Source organism: Balaenoptera physalus (assembly GCF_965194825.1).
Source record: "Balaenoptera physalus genome assembly, chromosome: 7".
NCBI classification, from domain to species: Eukaryota; Metazoa; Chordata; class Mammalia; order Artiodactyla; family Balaenopteridae; genus Balaenoptera; species Balaenoptera physalus.
The window spans coordinates 75,195,894-75,213,625 of NC_138886.1; the positions used below are offsets into that span (position 1 = coordinate 75,195,894).

At 33.1% G+C, this 17,732-nt stretch overlaps 1 protein-coding gene across 8 annotated transcripts in view; it reads left to right on the forward strand.

The window, feature by feature from the left end:
- The window catches only part of IFT74 (intraflagellar transport 74), an 81,301-nt gene extending 63,906 nt beyond the window's left edge, over window positions 1-17,395 (forward strand). For 3 of the 8 annotated variants that reach the window (XM_082470465.1, XM_082470466.1, XM_082470467.1), the window contains exons 15-21: window positions 1,147-1,244; window positions 2,059-2,185; window positions 10,280-10,384; window positions 11,035-11,198; window positions 12,068-12,193; window positions 15,682-15,742; window positions 17,085-17,395. In XM_082470465.1, coding sequence (XP_082326591.1) covers window positions 1,147-1,244; window positions 2,059-2,185; window positions 10,280-10,384; window positions 11,035-11,198; window positions 12,068-12,193; window positions 15,682-15,742; window positions 17,085-17,203 — 800 coding nt within the window. In that variant the 3' untranslated portion in view covers window positions 17,204-17,395. Of the gene's footprint in view, window positions 1-1,146; window positions 1,245-2,058; window positions 2,186-10,279; window positions 10,385-11,034; window positions 11,199-12,067; window positions 12,194-15,681; window positions 15,743-17,084 lie in introns of those variants that run through there. The other 5 variants (XM_082470468.1, XM_082470469.1, XM_082470470.1 and 2 more) reach the window with 4 other exon arrangements.
- Window positions 17,396-17,732: the final 337 nt, after the last annotated feature.

Below are 17,732 nucleotides of genomic sequence, written 5' to 3' on the forward strand. Positions count from 1 at the left end.
GAAAGATTTTGTACATGTGTATGTATGTGTATGACTGTATGTTAGGGATAGATTCTAAAGCTAATACGCACATTTATAGTCTGTATAGAGAGTCTGTAGACCACTCATTGATTGTTGAATGTTCTCTTTTACATGCTTCACCTTTAATATCTTTCACCTTTTTTTAAGCTTTTCATAGTACTTATCTCATTATTTATTAGCCCTCACCTCTGATTTTGTTTCTTGGTTCTATCACTAACTGAAGCTTTAGTAGCCTTCTATTGTAGCTTCTCATTCACTTTTTTAAAAAATCTGAATTTGACTTTGTAAATAGATCTTCACTTAAACTTATGTTGTACATTCATAAGTTTATCAAAATTGACTATATTAACGATTACTGGTTTCCTTTTTAAATTATAATTTTTCTAAAATCTGACATTTTTATAGGTCTGAGGTCAATTGTTACCTTCATAGAAACATGTTATAAAGCAGTAATTACCAACTCTGGCTTAACGATATCCCAAGATTTCTTTAAAATCTCAGCAAGTACCAAAAATTATCTCAAAATTAATTTGTTGTTTCATGCTAATAGTAAAATTATTTTAAGTTAAATTTTGGAAGATCCATAGAAATATTTTAAGAATGTAAATAAGAGCAAATTATGTACTAATTCTATGTTAGAGAAGAAAAAGGAGGATTTCTTAGAATATTTATTTGTAACAATAAATTACTAAACTTACTTAGTTGAGACTAATTTGGCATTATAAAATACTCAATTTTCAGGTTAAAAATGTAGTTAGTAATATTTTCCAAAGTAAAGTTAGTGGCTATTTATAGATATTAATTGTAGATGTATCAGTGAGATCCTAGCGTAAAAACATAGGATTTATTCTCATCTCCATTTTATCAACTGTTACTTCTGAGCCTGAATTTATAAATTTTTAGTTTATTTGTATTAAGGTCATAACAAACTTTAAAAGTCTGAAAGTATGTAGAAATGTTCTTATTGAGTAATTTAATTACCCTTGGGTTAATAAAAAATTAAACAGTGATAGTTTAAAATTTGCCTTGAATTTCTAAAAAGTACTTTTCAGACCTACAAATCAGAGCTTATGTAGTATTTAGCTATATCAGCAGTAGCATCTCATCATATTTTTCAATTGGCAGCCTTTATTGAGACTTTTGAGGAAACTAAGAACCAGGAACTGGAAAGGAAGGCACAGATAGAAGCCAACATTGTTGCACTCTTGGAGCACTGTAGTCGAGTAAGTACCATGTGCCTGTCTTAGTGTCTTCATTATTTTTACTGTGATTACCTTTCTAAATACAACTCAAAAACTGCAGTGGTTCACTATTATGTAAGAGTACAGGATACCTAATGAGTATCTTGATTCCTCAAAAAATGTTTATTGAGGGCTTCCCTGGTGGCGCAGTGGTTGAGAATCTGCCTGCCAATGCAGGGCACACAGGTTCGAGCCCTGGTCTGGGAAGATCCCACATGCCACGGAGCAACTAGGCCCGTGAGCCACAGCTACTGAGCCTGCGCGTCTGGAGCCTGTGCTCCGCAACAAAAGAGGCCGTGATAGTGAGAGGCCCGTGCACTGCGATGAAGAGTGGCCCCTGCTCGCTGCAACTAGAGAAAGCCCTCGCACAGAAACGAAGACCCGACACAGCCAAAAATAAATAAATAAATAAATTAATTAATTTTTTAAAAAATGTTTATTGAGCAGCTACTATTGTGTGGTACCATAGGAGGAAAAATGCATGGTCTCTTTTCAATATTCTAAGTGTTTTAAAAATCCAGTCAGTTCCTAAAATAGAATAGTTGAATTTTTTCTGCAGTAAAATAAAGCAAATGTAAAAGAAACAATTCTGAATTTTAATTTAACCTCTCCTTATTGAGAAAACCTGACTTTGAATCTCACTGTATTCTTTTATAAAATATATATATAATGAATGATGTATTTCAAAAAAGAATACCCTTTCAAAACATCCAGTCCTTTGGCAGCATTTTCAAGAGTTTTATTGGAAAGTTAAATCAGTGGAATTTTTTCCACTTTTATGTCTCTGCAAATACAGAATATAAATCGTATGAAACAGATATCCTCTATCACCAATCAAGAGCTGAAGATGATGCAGGATGATCTCAATTTTAAATCCTCTGAAATGCAGAAATCACAAAGTACGGCTAGGAATCTGACTTCAGGTGAGGAAACAATCTAGATTTTAATATCCTTTTTTTCTGTAACAAACTGGAACTTTTAAAATCTAATGTTATTCTCTTTGATTTTTTTTGAAAGACTGAGGATATGATTGCCTATTGCTGCAGTCATTCATAGGCTCAGAATTTTGTGTGACTTTTCATATCAACTTAATAGTAATTCACTGGCATATTCTCATTCATTTAACATTTATTGAGTATTTGCTTTATGCCTTTGCTGTAATTTGGGTATACAGGGATTAAAAAAAAAAAATCCACTCTGTTTCCTCAAGAAACTTGCAATCTGGTGGAATGACAAACAAACAATTGAAGTGTAATGAAACAGTGTTACGATAGAAGGATAAGGAGCAATGGACGTGCACAGGGCTCATATCCACTGTGGTCTTGGGTAGTTAGGAGAGGTATCCTAGAGGTGGTAATGTTTTAATTATAGTTTCAGCCATTATGACTAACATGAGACTAGAGCAGCATTGTCCAAAAGAAATGTAATGCCAGCCACATATATATTTTGAATTTCCTAGTAGCCACATTAAAAAAGTAAAAAGAGACAGGTGAATTTTAATAATATATTTTATTTAACCCAGTGTATTCAAAATATTATCATTTCAACATGTAGTCAATATAAAATGATCAATGAGATTTTACAGTTACAGCCCACCTCAATTTGGACTGGACACATTCCAGTGCTCAAAAGTCATATGTGGCTAGTGGCTGCCATTTGGATAGTGCAGGCAGGGATTAGAAACAAATATACATAATTGAGCTTAAAGAGCCTAGGATAAAGTCAAGTCAAAATTTGTATAGCATCTTTGGTTTTTTGAAGTGGCAGATTCTAACTATGATGGTGTATGGTGACTTTGAATTAGCTATGTTTTATTTATCTACTTGAAATTACTCTGGCAGTTTGTGAGATCATGGAGAAGGAAGACGCTATTTGCTAACTTAAAGATGTTGAAAGATTCCCAAAATGGAATAGTTTCCATAATATCCCTTTATCTGGAATCCCCAAATCTAAAAAAGCTCTTTACAGCAAAACCTAACCTGACCTGAACTGACATGAGGCTATTTAATTACCTTACCTAGTGTGACTGTTCATATACTTTTTGCTGCAGAAGTATATTCATCTACCTGATGTCGGGTTGCTGCCTCAGACCCTGTCATGAAAGTTATATAATAATCAGTATATACACTATATTACTTTTCTAAAATTCAAAGAATTCTGCATTCTAAAACACAACGGCCTAGGAGTTTTATATAAAGGATTGTGAATCCATAAATGCATATTGAACGCAATTAATATGCAGTTGAATTTAAATTGATGATATAGGTGGAAAACTGTACATTTATTTTATCTGCCCAGATTTGCTTAAAGTTTGTTTGCCATAGTTTTATTTGTATATCTGAATTATATTCCACGTAAGTAGAGAGGTGCATTCTAAATTTGATTTATACCTACTGTTGATTTAACTATGAGTATTTTTTTAATTGTGATAAAAAACACACACAATTTACCATCCTAACTATCTGTAAGTGTACAGTATGGTAGTGTTAACTATCTACACATTGTTATGCAGCAGATCTCTAGAACATATTCATCTTGCAAAACTCAAACTTATACCATTGAACAACAGCTCCCCATGTCCTCCTCTTGAGCTCCTGCTAACCACACTCTACTTAATGTTTCTAAAAGTTTGACTATTTTAGATACCTCATATAAGTGGGATCATGCAATATTTGCCTTTTTGTGACCACTTTAGTTCACATCATAATATCCTCAAGGTTCATCTGTGTTGTGACACGTGACAGGATTTCTTTTTAAGGCTGAATAATACTCTGTAATATGTACATACCACATTTTCATTATTCATTCATTTGTTGGTGGACATTTAGGTTATTTCCACCCCTAGGCTATTGTGAAATCCTGCTACAGTGAATGTAAGTGTGCAAATATCTCTTCAAGATCCCATTTTCAATTATTTTGGATGTATACAACTATGAGTGTTTTTACATCTTTATTTTCTTTTTTCTATAAGCTGAAGAATTTTATGTTTAATTATTTCATCTAAGAAACTTCTGTTTTGTGTTTTAGACCATAGTTTTAAATTTTTCATTTTCTAAGGTCAATATTAATTCAACAAGTTTTTGCCTCCTTTAAGCTATCTTTGTATAATGGCTGTCGAGAAACATACATTTTTTTAAAAGGGTAAATATCAATACCAGGAAATGAATTCAATAATCAGGACTTTGTATTCCTTTCATACTTTTATACTTTGTGTTTACATTTCTTTTAAAAACCTAGTGATTGTATTTTCTCCAGAGATGTAGAATTAAAAAAGAATGAGAACTGGCTTCAATGGAGATAAAAATCCGGTTTGTTACTTTGATAAGGATTTTACTGAAAATTTCCCTTTTGAAGTTTGCATTATCTGACCCCTACAATTAATTTCACTTAGTCAGTTATTTTTAAGTGTTAATTTAAGCCAAGCATATAAATTGTTCTTCCTCTCTTTCCTTAACACCATCCCCCACAAGAAACTTTTTCTATCTGGAAATCACCATAAGAGGTTTATAATATTCTGGTTCATCTTTCAGAGATAATGAATTTTACATTCCCCTTTTGTGAACTGCCTCCCTTTGACCCTTGAAGTTATAACTGGAACTCACCTGATTTTCTTAGTGTACTCTATGCTTCTTAATGGAGCAATATCACTCCCAAGGGGGCAAAATTACTTCTTGGGGGGAGGGTAAAAAAAATTTTAGATACTAACTATAAAGGTGTGTGGCCCTCCAAAGGGTCACTGTACATAAACAGATATACATCTGTAATATAAACAATTCATGGGAGGTGACTGGGAAAACAATAGTCTACAAAAGACTCCTTAGGGGGACAGTAATGAAAAAAAAAAAAAGGTTAAGAAACACTGATAAACTGCATGAGTAAAGAGACAAGGAACCTGTCAGCAATAGTTTTTATTTATATTTTTGGAAAGGAAACTCCAGGGAATAAACAAATGCGCTGATGGCAGAATATTTCAGGAACATTTCCCCAGGTCAAAGTGGTTCCTTCTGAGATTTTGCTACTATGTACACACTACTTGGTAAACTTTGCAACTTCATAGCATATCAGAAGGAACTAGTCTGCATCCTCTTCCTGTCTCTTCTCTTGGAGAAGCTTTTAGCTTTTCATGGGGTCCTGCGGTTAAAGGAAGATAAACTTTACCCTGTACCAACCAACCATTTTCTCCCTTTCTCTAGGAAAAGCAGTATATATAGTTTAAAAATGTATTTCCCTAATATATCTTTAAATTAAACTTGTAGTTAGATTTATATAACTTTTCACCGAACAGCCAAAATATACAAACTCAGTACATTTCCCATTTAGAGCATTGAAACACCATAAGCTTCAGTGACTTTGATTCAGCACTTTGATTCTCAACTATTTCCAACCCTAGTAGAAATATTAATCCAACAAAACAAAACCCTCTCAACAACATTTCAGTCCATATATTGATACATCTTTTAAAATAACATATAGTCAATGTGGTTGAAGGAAATGTTCACATTTAATTATACCAACTTAGGACAAACTTGGTTGGTAACAACCTCCTTTCTTAAATCAATGTCTTTTGAAGCTTTTTTTTTTTTTTTATACTCTATGTGATTTTTGTTATATTCATAAGTAAAGAGTTGCTCGATTCTTGAACATGATATTTTTATTATAATGTCACCTTCCAGGTATATTTTAATCTTTCTGATTTCATAGGTAGAAGAGGAAGGTTTAATAGCAGCTTTGTATTGATTTTTCCATTAGAAAATCTGTATAGGTAATAAAACTTAAATTTATTAAGTCCAAGTAAATTTTGCTAAATCTTACGTGAAGAAACCAACTTACTTACTCATTGCCTGCCCTGTATAAGAGAGACATCCTGGTAAGAAGGAGTGCCAAAAATCTATGTATAAACTCTAACCAAATCCTAATCTGACTACTGAAATGTGTATGCATTGAGTAGGCTTTATGGGACCTAGGAAAAAGCAGCAGCTAGAAGTTGAAAGAACTGAGTACAGAGATTTAAGATGCTACCCACTCCAAAGGAGAAAAGTTTAGAGATTTATTTAGTTCAGCAAAGTTAATTGCTTATTTATAATATATATCAGCACTTTTCAAAGGAGCAAAATACAAAGTCTCTACAACATGTCATTTAAAATGTCCATTATACCATAAAAATTTACATTTAGTAAATTTACTAAATTTACATTTAGTAAAAATGAAGAAAGAAGAAAATGTGAGTCAAGGGGAAAGGCAGTCACTATACACTGAACCTGAGATAATCCAGACGTTGAAATGAAAAGAAAAGGACTTTAAATGTTTATAAACATATTTAAGGGCTTGAGGGAAAATAAAATCATAAAAAATGAACAGATTGGAGAATCCTACAGAGAAATGGAAATTACGAAAAAGAACCAGGTGAAAATTCTAGAGTTGAAAATATAACTAAAATGAAAAATTCACTGACCTTAATAGAAGATTGAGGACAGCAGAAAAAAAGAATCAGTGAACTTAAAGATAAATAAATAGAAATTATCTAATCTGAAGAAGAAAAAAGAATGAACAGAGCCTAAATGACCTGTGGGACAGTTTCAAGCAGTCTAATTTACATGTAATTGTAGTCCCAGAAGGAGAGGAGGGACAGAGAATGGGGGAGAAAAGATAGTTGAAATAATGGCTGAAAATTTTCTGAAAATTTGATGAAAAACTTAATTGTACAGATCTAAGAAGCTCTTTGAACCCCAAACAGGGTTAATGTAACAATTCCTTACCTAAGCACATCATCATCAGACTGCTGAAATGCAACAGTAAAGAGAAAACAATGAAAGGAGCCAGAGAAAAATAATATGTATACACAGGGTACAATATATCCCACTATGAGATTAAATTTTATCATAAAAATCATTCTGAATTTTGTATTTTACTCTGATATATGTTACTTTAATATAAAAATCTTCTACCCCTAAATCTAAGTAAGGAAGATGTTCATATTTGGCTTTTGACACTCTGAAATACCACTGTTTTTTTGAGGGTATTCATATTCCTACTTTAAACTAGAGGAAAAGTGAAGGTAAAATGTTCTAAGATGACAATGCATCACTGTATGCCTCTACAAATAAGTAACTACAGGATGTATTGGATTATTCCCATGCCTATCCCTGGGAACACAGAAGAGAAGAAACCGGCCAAGGCAGGTTTGAATCCAGATTTCTTCGTCTAAATATACAGGATATATATTTCAATTCCATTTTAGTATCTGTTTTTGAGTTAGCTGAAATCAGATTTTATTTTGGTAGCTATAAGGAAAGCAGAACAAAGGATGATGCCTGGGGAAAGAAGCCTGAAGTAGCAAAATTGACCAAGTGTTACTGTTCCTTTTCCCACAACTCACTGTTGCTCATTGAGGCATCTTTGGATCATAAAGTAACATTTGCTATTGTAAAAAAATGAACCTTTCATAAAGGTGATAACAATATCACTCAGCACCAAAGCTTGACTGGCTGTTGACCTTGGGCAATAATTACCTTTCTAAGCTTTAGTTTCCTCATATAATAAAATTTACCCTCGCCCAGGGCTATTATGAAAAGTAAATCAGATAATATATAAAGCCAGGCACATTCCAGGTTCTCAGTAATATTGGTTTCCTCTTAAACCTTTCTTTCCCTTTAAAACAGAGACTTTTAAAGCCAGCATCACAAAGTTAATAAGTCTCTGAAATAGAGAAGGTAGGTATTATATAATCCTACCAGAATGGAATATTTTTTAAAATACTGTTTTCTGATTATAAATGCAATTCATATTCATTATAGAGGATTTAGGAGATATAAGCAAGCATAAATAAAAACTAGAAATACAATCCCACTATCAAAAGTTTATTACTATTAAAATTTTCGTATCTTTTTAGTCTTTTTTCCATATTTTATCACATCTTGGAAAAAAATAAAAAGCCTTTTCCGAATATTCTCTGCCCAGCTATTATCCCTCTCTTTCAAAGGTTTCACAGTCAAATTTCTTGAAACCTTCATATCACTCTTGATTCCATTTCTTTCTGTGAAATCTGTTCTCAGCAGATACATCCAGGTTCTCCTGGTCAGTAAATTCAACACATATTTTGGCATCTTTTTTTTTAAATCTCTAAGTAATATTCTGTACTACAGACCACTTCTTTATTCTTGAAATATCTTTTCCCCATGACTTCTGATTTTTCTCTTATTTCTTTGGTCATTTCTTATTCTATATGGATCCTTCATGTTAATTTATTTTAAAAATTTGGTATTCTTATAGGTGCAGTCATGAATCCTTTTCTGTTGATGATCTGAACCACTCCCATGGCTTCAGGTGCCATCTCTATGCTGGTGGTTTCAGAATCTGTATCTTCAGAGCTCACATTTTTCCCTCTGGGTTTTAGACCCACATTTCTATATATGGACATCTTTACTTATCTCTGTTTGGATGTTTCTGAGGTATCTCAAACTCAATAAATCCTATATCGACTTCAGTGTATCGTAAATCCCTCCAACAGAAAATTTGTATGTCCCTCTGCCTACCCTCCCATACACTCATTTATTCAAGTTGGAAACAGGATTCCACATTTTCTCTCACTCAACTACTGTATCGGGTCAATTGCCTGTTTTGTTAATCCCAAATCCCTAATATTTCTTGAGTCCCTTCAGATCTCTCCTGCACTGTTTCTTCATTTATTTTTATCTGACATAACTGTATATTTTATATATATAGTCGTCTTCCACTGGAGTATAAGTTCTTTGTTCGTTGCTGTATTCCCCATGCCTTTCTATTTGCCTGGCACATAGAAAGCATTTATTTAATAAATATTGGGTTTTTTAAAAGATTTTTTTTGATGTGGACCATTTTTAAAGTCTTTATTGAATTTGTTACAATATTGCTTCTGTTTTATGTTTTGGTTTTTTGGCCATGATACATGTGGGATCTTAGCTCCATTACCAGGGATCGAACCTGCACCCCCTGCACTGGAAGGTGAAGTCTTAACCACTGGACCGCCAGGGAAGTCCCTAAATATTGTTTAATGAAAAAAAATCCCCACCAGTCTAAGATTTCTTGCCTAGATCACTGAATCAACACTTAACTGGTCTTCCTGCACATAGTTATGCTATTTCAATTAATTGTCCACATGGCAACTAGAGAGAACTTTCTAAAATTTAATTATGTTACTCTCTGATTTGAAACTCATTGATGACTTGCCACAGCCCTTAGCATAAAGTCCCAACTCCCTATCTTGACTTAAGCCCTTCATGAACTGAAATCCTTCAATTTTTCAGTTTTCTCTCCTACCACCATCCACTTTGAACTTTGGGTTCTAGTCATACTGAACTTCTCTTATTTGCGCAAAGGTACCATGCTTTCTTACCTGTAGACTTTTTTGCACATGTTGATTATTTTCTCTGGAACACTCACTTTTTCCTTTGTATGGTTGATTCCTAATCCTTAATGCCTTAGTTAAAAGGCATGTCTTCAGAGAATTCTTCTGACCAATACCACATGTTCTATGGTACCCTGTATTACTCTTTTCATAGTAGTTATCCAGTTTACTGTCAATGCTTATTCAATTTCCTAATTTAACCTCTAGAATATAGCTCCTCGAGTGAAAACAATGATGTCTCTGTTGATTTCCATTATATCCTCAGCACCTGGCACATAGTAGATGCTCAATACTTTTGAAAGAAAGAAACACACACACACATACACACACACACAGGCAATCTTCATTATTTATGGATTGTGTATTTGTAAACTTGCTCTCTCACTGAAATTAATTTGTAACCCCAAATTCATATTTGCAGCAATTTCACGGTCATTTGTGAACACACGCAGAGGTGAAAAATTGGAATTCAAATTTGAAAAATTTGAATGCTCGAGTTCCCAGTGGAGGTTGATTAAGGCAGCACTATGCCTTCCTGCATTAGTTCTCATACTATAAACAAGAATCCTTTTCATGGTATATTATTTAATGTCACTTTTTTTTTTTTAACCACACTTCTGTGTGTTTTTGCTAGTGCTTTTGCTATTTAAAATGGCTCCCAAGTATAGTGCTGAAGTGTTGGCTAGTGTTCCTCAGCGCAAGGCTGTGATGTGCCTTACAGAGAAAATATGTCAGTTAGGTAAGCTTCATTGAGGCGTAAGTTGGCCTTGAGTTCAATGTTAACAAATCAATAATATATTAAATAAGATATTTAAAGAGAAACATACATAAAACAAGGTTATGTATTAGTTTGATGATAAAAGTATCATCAAAGTTGATAAAAGTATCGTGACCAGAGACTCACAGAAACCTAATCCTGTATTTCCCATAGGAGTTCAGTATTTGCTAACTCAATGTTTACAATAACTTTACAGAATATAACTACCACAAATAATGAGAACTGACTGTATATGTACTTATAAAATTTTGCTCATAACGTTTCATAACTTGATTTTTTCCCCACATAACTGTGTGTATATGTCATGCACATATTAAAAATGATGAATCTTTATCTCATGTATTATTAAGTAAGAAAAAGAACTATGTGTGTTCTTACATGTTTGTATGAGAATGGAGACAAATGTGATTAATATACAACAGGTTATGTTGGTTACCTGGGGGGTGAGTAATTTTTTTAAAATTTATCTTTGTATTGTCTCACTAGTTGCAGTGAATGCATGTTTCTTGTGCAGATACTCTTGTAAAACATGATTTTTAATGATTGCATTTCCTTTTGTGTAAGGAATAAAATTTCGACTAATTATGGCCTTGAATCTTCCTGCGTTTCAGATAGTCAGCGCCTACAGTTGGATCTACAAAAAATGGAGCTACTGGAAAGTAAAATGACTGAGGAACAACAGTCTCTAAAAAGCAAAATTAAGCAAATGATAACTGATCTGGAAACATATAATGATTTGCCAGCTTTAAAATCATCAGGTGAAGAAAAGAAAAAGGTAAATGGTAACAGTTCTATGAAATTGTAATTCAAGTTGGTTTTTTCTTGATTAATTTTAATAATATATGTATTTTTTTAATTTATAAAATGTATTATTTTCAGTTAACTGATATATAATCTAAGAAAAAATAAAGAAGTTTACATATATAGTAGGAATATAGAGTGATTTAAGTTTCAAAACAAAAGACAAACATTGAAAAGCAAGCAATAGGGTACTTCAAATATAAACTTTGTTAAGTGCAAATTTGATTACGATATTTCTCTACTTAAGACGTCTCAGTGGCTTTTCATTGCCATTTACATTAATTTAAAGTAAATCTGGGGCTTCCCTGGTGGTGCAGTGGTTAAGAATCCACCTGCCAATACAGGGGACACAGGTTTGAGCCCTGATCGGGGAAGATCCCACATGCCGCGGAGCACCTAAGCCCGTGTGCCACAATTACTGAGCCTGCGCTCTAGAGCCCGCAAGCCACCACTACTGAAGCCCGCGCACCTAGAGCGCACCGCAACGAAGAGTAGCCCCCGCTCTCTGCAACTAGAGAAAGCCCGCGCGCAGCAACGAAGACCCAATGCAGCCAAAAATAAATAAATTAAATTTAAAAATTTACAAAAAAATTAAAAAATAAAGTAAATCTGGTGGAGTACAAACACATATGACAGCCCTAATGAGTTATTATTAATATAGTTAATAATAATTTAGTTTATTATAATTAAAAGGATATTTTTACAAACAGGTTTTAGAGTAATTATAGCCTTGGTAGAATTTTATCAGAATATTATTGAAATTGTTTAAGTCAAATGCTGTTTATATTGGTTTACTAGGTATCTGCTAAAGCCTGTTATTTACTTCTGTTTGGATCTATCTAGAAATTGCATCAGGAGAGAACAGTATTATCAACCCGCAGAAATGCCTTTAAAAAAATAATTCAGAGACTGAACACAGAATATGAGACACTAAAAACACAATTGCAAGAAAACGAGACACATTCTCAGGTAAAAAGAAAAAGAAAAGACTGAAATTCATTTCTATTTTTAGGCTATCTGGCCTGTTCTCTTGATCTATATTTTCACTCCCAAAGTAATCCATTCCTCTTTTTTTTTTTTTTTTTTTCACCTGCTTTATTTACCTTCCAGATTTTCTGGCTTTGAAGATAACTAGATTCTGTATAGTCTTCACTCAGAATGAATTTACTCCTGCTTTCCTGACTTCTATAAACCTATATCGAAGGCCAGCTCTATGCTAGGCACTGTTCTGGGCTCAGCCATTATGGTAATGGCTTTTAAAAATTTCAAAAGTAAAGTGTTTTTAATGCAGAAACTTTAATACATAAATGCTGCAGATAACAAAAATGAGCCGTAATGACTAATATCCCACCACCCAGGAGATGATTCTGTGGATATGAAGACAGATATTTATAGTCTATATTACTATGTTATGTGTACACTTAGTTTATACATATATATACATACACATTTATTTCTGTATATTTATAGAAATGGTACCATATTGTACCTATTCTTTGGAAACTTGTTTTTCATCATTAACTATACATCATAAATACTTTACCTTGTCAGCAGATTTTTTAAAAATATGATTCTATATAATATTTGACTATATGGATATAGCATAATTTACTGAGTCAATTCCAAATTGTTGGACATTTAGGTTATTTCTCATTTTCAAACTATTCAAATAATGCTATAAAGAGCAGTACTGTTCCTGAATTTCTTTATTTACATCTCTGATTATTACACAGGATGCATAGACAAGCCCCCTTTTCATATCACTCATCCTGTTGATAATTACCTGAACAAGGTCCAAGGTCTTCTACATTGAGAGCTCTCTCTAAGGGCAGAAATGATGTCTCTTTCCCTCACTTTCTCCCCAGCACGGTGCTAGTGGTTGGCAAGTAATAGGTGTTCAATAAGTATTTGTTGGAGGATTAAATGAAGCATGCGTGTCATATACAAAATCAGTAATTATGGTCCGATAAAGGTTGGTCATTCTCACATCTAATTATCTACGTTAGCAATTTGCAACTATGATTTATTAATGCTAAATGCATTAAATTTTTTCTTCCTTCGTGTACTAATATGATGATGATAGACAACCATCATTAACATTTTGGTATAATATCCTTGTAAATTTTTTTTCCTTTGCAGTTATACACCCTTAATTATATTGTTTTTACAAATAATGAAATCATTCTATGCATATGCTCTTTAAGCATTTGTTTTCTTAAGTATTTTCAAGCGCTTTTTTTGATGATATTTTTATGGCATCAGCTATTTCATTGTGTGGATGTACCATTTAAAAAAAAGATAAACCTTATATTCTTCTTGAAAGAGGTGGACTCTCATCAAAGTTTGCCACAACTACTAAAAGCTTAGAAGTCACTAATTTACATATTTCAAATTTATTCATCAGTTACTCTGTCTCTACTTTGTAATATACAGGCCTGGATATAAACTTGTGAATAGCAAAATTATTCTAGTCTGTTTAGAGTGGGAATGGATACTGGAGAAGAAACATAAGAAAAAGTTTATGAGGCCATTGTTTTATGGTTCATAGGAAAAAATACTGATATTGCATATGGATTTTTGGCCCTCCTCTTCCACTGAATGGATGATTTAAAGAGGAAAACATTTGACAAACACAATTTCTTAGAGCCAGTCAGTGGCTACCTCATTTATTCCCACATTAAGTGCTAATCTTATTTGTAACCCCACGTACAGGAATTTGTAACATAAACCACAATTTACAATGCTTCTCTGTATTATTTGTTGCTTTTTGTGAATCCCATCTGTTTGAATCACATCCTGGTCTCTCTATCTTTTGCAGTTATTTACTCAAAAACTGGCTTTTGAGATCTGTAATTTTTACAATAGACCTTTTTTTTTTGAGTGGTTATTGATTTGAAATAATTTAAACACATTTATATTGGAAGAAACTGTAAAACTCCTAGAAAACATAGGGGAAAAGCTCCTTGACATTAGTCTTGGCAACAAGTTTTTTATTATAACACGAAAAGCACAAGCAATGGAGGCAAAAATAAATAAGTGGGTCCACATCAAACTAAAAAGTTTCTACACAGCAAATGAAACAACAAAATGAAAAAGCAGGATGGGAGTAAATATTTGCAAGTCATACGTCTCATAAGGGGTTAATATCCAAAACATATAAAGAACTCATAACAGACTTTTAAAATAAGTTGCAGGAAATAAAACACAGATGTGTGCTTCATGACATCCTTGGAGCTTTAAAGGCAAGTAACTGAAATAGATGTATAATATAGAAGGAATTTGACCATCTGACACAGTGTTGCTTTTATATCATTATTCATGTAGCACTTAAGGGGTCTGCTGCATTATAAGGCCACCCCTTTGTATGAAACAAAGAGGAAAAATTTGGTACTTGACTTTGCAAAAGGTTATTAGAGATTTATTGTCAAAAAGTGCTGACTGCTTCCTTAAGTCCATCTTAACTTCAAGGCTCTATCAGGGGAAGCTAGATCTGATTTAGTAGCATTAAGTCACAGCACATACAGTTCATATAATTAATTAGTTATGATTCATCCTAATATCTAGATTTATCTCTTTGGAGGAAACAATGGGATGGATGCTACATTAAGACTGAACTTACGCCCTGAAAATAATTTTAACATGAGATTAGAAAGAAATATTAATAATGCTGTTTCAATTATCAGATTTTTTTAAATGATTATTACTTCTTGGAAATGTCCAGGCACAACATTATTTTAATGTTTCATTTTTCAGACTGTCCTTTGTTTAGGAAAAAAACTATGTGCATCTTAAAAAAGAAAGACCATAACCCAGAGTTACAAGGTTAATTACATCAGAAAAACAATTTAATTCTATAACAGTAAAATTGTCTTTGGAGGAAGCAACCATCAATATAATATCCACATTAGCTTCCTGTTGATGCAGAAATTATTGTAACAGTGCCAGCTTTTTACCAGCCCTCTTATAATCTTCACACTGCAGCTCTGCTCTTATCACAGCCTGTGGAATTAGACAGGAAATTTAGCCCTGGAAATAAGGAAGTTTCTCCTATATAGCTGAACCTTTGCAGTATTAGAATATATAGTACTTTTGTGGCATTAGACCTTCAGGTTTCAAGGAGAGATTCCTATCATGTCCCATTCTTCTTTTTTAAGTTCTTTTAGGAAAGGGAAAAATCATAAATTGTCTTTCAGTTGGTATGTTCATTGGTGTAATAAATAATTTCCAATTTAAGTAAACAGAGTAAACCTGTTGTCAAATTTAGCATTGTATTATTGTATTTACTGTTATTTAATTTTTTTTTTATTTCTTTTTTGTCTATCATGGCTTTATCTCAATAAAATGCAGGGAGTTGAAAAGATTTAAAATTGGGGGTGTTTTTTTTCTTATTGTCTCAAAGGGGTGTATAATTGTTTTGAATATGGGCACTGGTTAACATTTTTCTTTTGTGTTTTTAGCTTACAAATTTGGAGAGGAAGTGGCAACACCATGAGCAAAATAATTTTGTGATGAAAGAATGTATCCTTTAAAAAACTGCTAATGAGCTTGACTGAGTGATTTTTTTTTTTTTAGGAATTTCTTTAAAGACTGAAATGAAATTCAGTTCAACATCAAATACCTAATATGTACAAAACACTGGCTAAACTTTGTGGGAAATAAATGAATAAAACTTAGTTTCCATTCTATGATAGTGTGTGTGTGTGTGTGTGTGTGTGTGTGTGTGTGTGTGTACACCAAACTAATAGAAAGGAGACTGTACAGAGCCATAGTGTGGCATAGTGACTAAGTGCACAGGTTTTAGAGTCAGGAGATCTAATTTTAAATATTGACTCTACTACTTATAGGTTATGGACTTTGGACAGTTTACTTAATTGTTTAAACCTCAATTTTATCATCTCAGATACAGTTAATACTTCCTTCTCATGGAGTTGTTGGGAGAATTACATATAACCATATATATGTATGTATAGTCATTTGTTGTTATTTTTAATGCTGTACCTTGGATATCTGGGCAGCAAAGGGAGAGATAAACCAAGTAGTGTCATGAGAAATTTGACCTTCAAGCTCATCTGTGTTTCAGCCAATTCAGCTTCATCTACCAAGATAGTACTATGTCCCATCTTATTTCTATCAAGATGGTTCTTATATTCAATCTTCTTGCTTGTCTTTTTGTATGGACATAGAAGGAAGCAGCTGCTGAGGACAAGTATTGTGGAGTTGTAAGAAACATTTCCCCAAAGGTTGTTTCCTAGTCCCTTTTTGACCTATTTACGGACATCTCTGCTTAGAGAACTAGATCCTGACTCACTGGTTACATAGGTTCTCCTCTAGGACACTACTGAACATCAGCTCAGGGCAGCATGGACCCCAGATTACCTCCAGATGAGATGCTTTAAGGGCTTTATTCCCAGTGGTTGTGCAACTTACTTTAAACGCAGAAGATTCCCATTCACAGTATGATAAAGTCCAGAATTCTGGTTTTGTGCAACATAAAGTAGGTGATTTTGAAACAGAGTGAAGTCTAGAGACTTGCCTGAAATTCTGTGTGGTACTCTAAAGGACATAGTTCTTCTGAACGTTGAATTGTTCTACGACCAGATTAAGATTGAGATGAATAACATGTTAACTCTAAAAAAGATTTTATACCATAGGTGAACTTTTTTGAAACAAGTTTTGCCTGGCCTTTTGGGTTTCAATTGATGCTTAATCTGTTTTTTTTAATAACTATTCTAATTGTGCTTTTTTGTGCCATCTTCAGTTTTCAATAAGAAAAATACTAGTACAGTTTGGGTCCTTTCTGAGTCACAAAATTAGATTAATATTTGTTTTGATAATGTTTCCCCTTAACTCATGTAATTAGTCATAGCAACCAAGAGTCAAGAGAGTGATTACCGGCCAATTATGAAGAATGTGACCAAGCAGATTGCAGAGTATAATAAAACCATCATGGATGCTCTACATAGCATGAGCAGAAACTGAGTCTGAACCAACTACAAGTCTCTATAGAAATATCCTCTTGCTGCTAAACTTCATACATGCCGGATGAAAAATAATAGCTTACCCTTGAAGAGTTTTACCTAAAATTTTTGAATGTTACAATTTTTGTGGCCTCTTTGAAGTGTGAAATTTTAAATAGTATAATAGTTTAATAAATAGTTTACTTATAAAAAAGTATCGTCTCCTTTTATATTTGTATTTGTTTTGCATGGGTGATAAAATGTCTCAAAGAACCAGGAGATAAACAAACTAAAAGTGGCCATTGTTACTCATTTAGTTGGTATAATACATTTATGGCAGCACATGAGATCATCTTTTCATATGTCAAGCCTAGGAGGGGTGTATGGAGTATGATTCTGATTTAACACTTATCAACCTTGCCAATTTTTGCTTCTAGAAAAAGTAAGAATAGAAGGGAGGTATTTAGTTTTGAGCTTTACTTCTCAAATAGGGTATATTTGATGTGTTTTAAGACATATAAAGTCACATGTAAATATATAACATTTTTTAT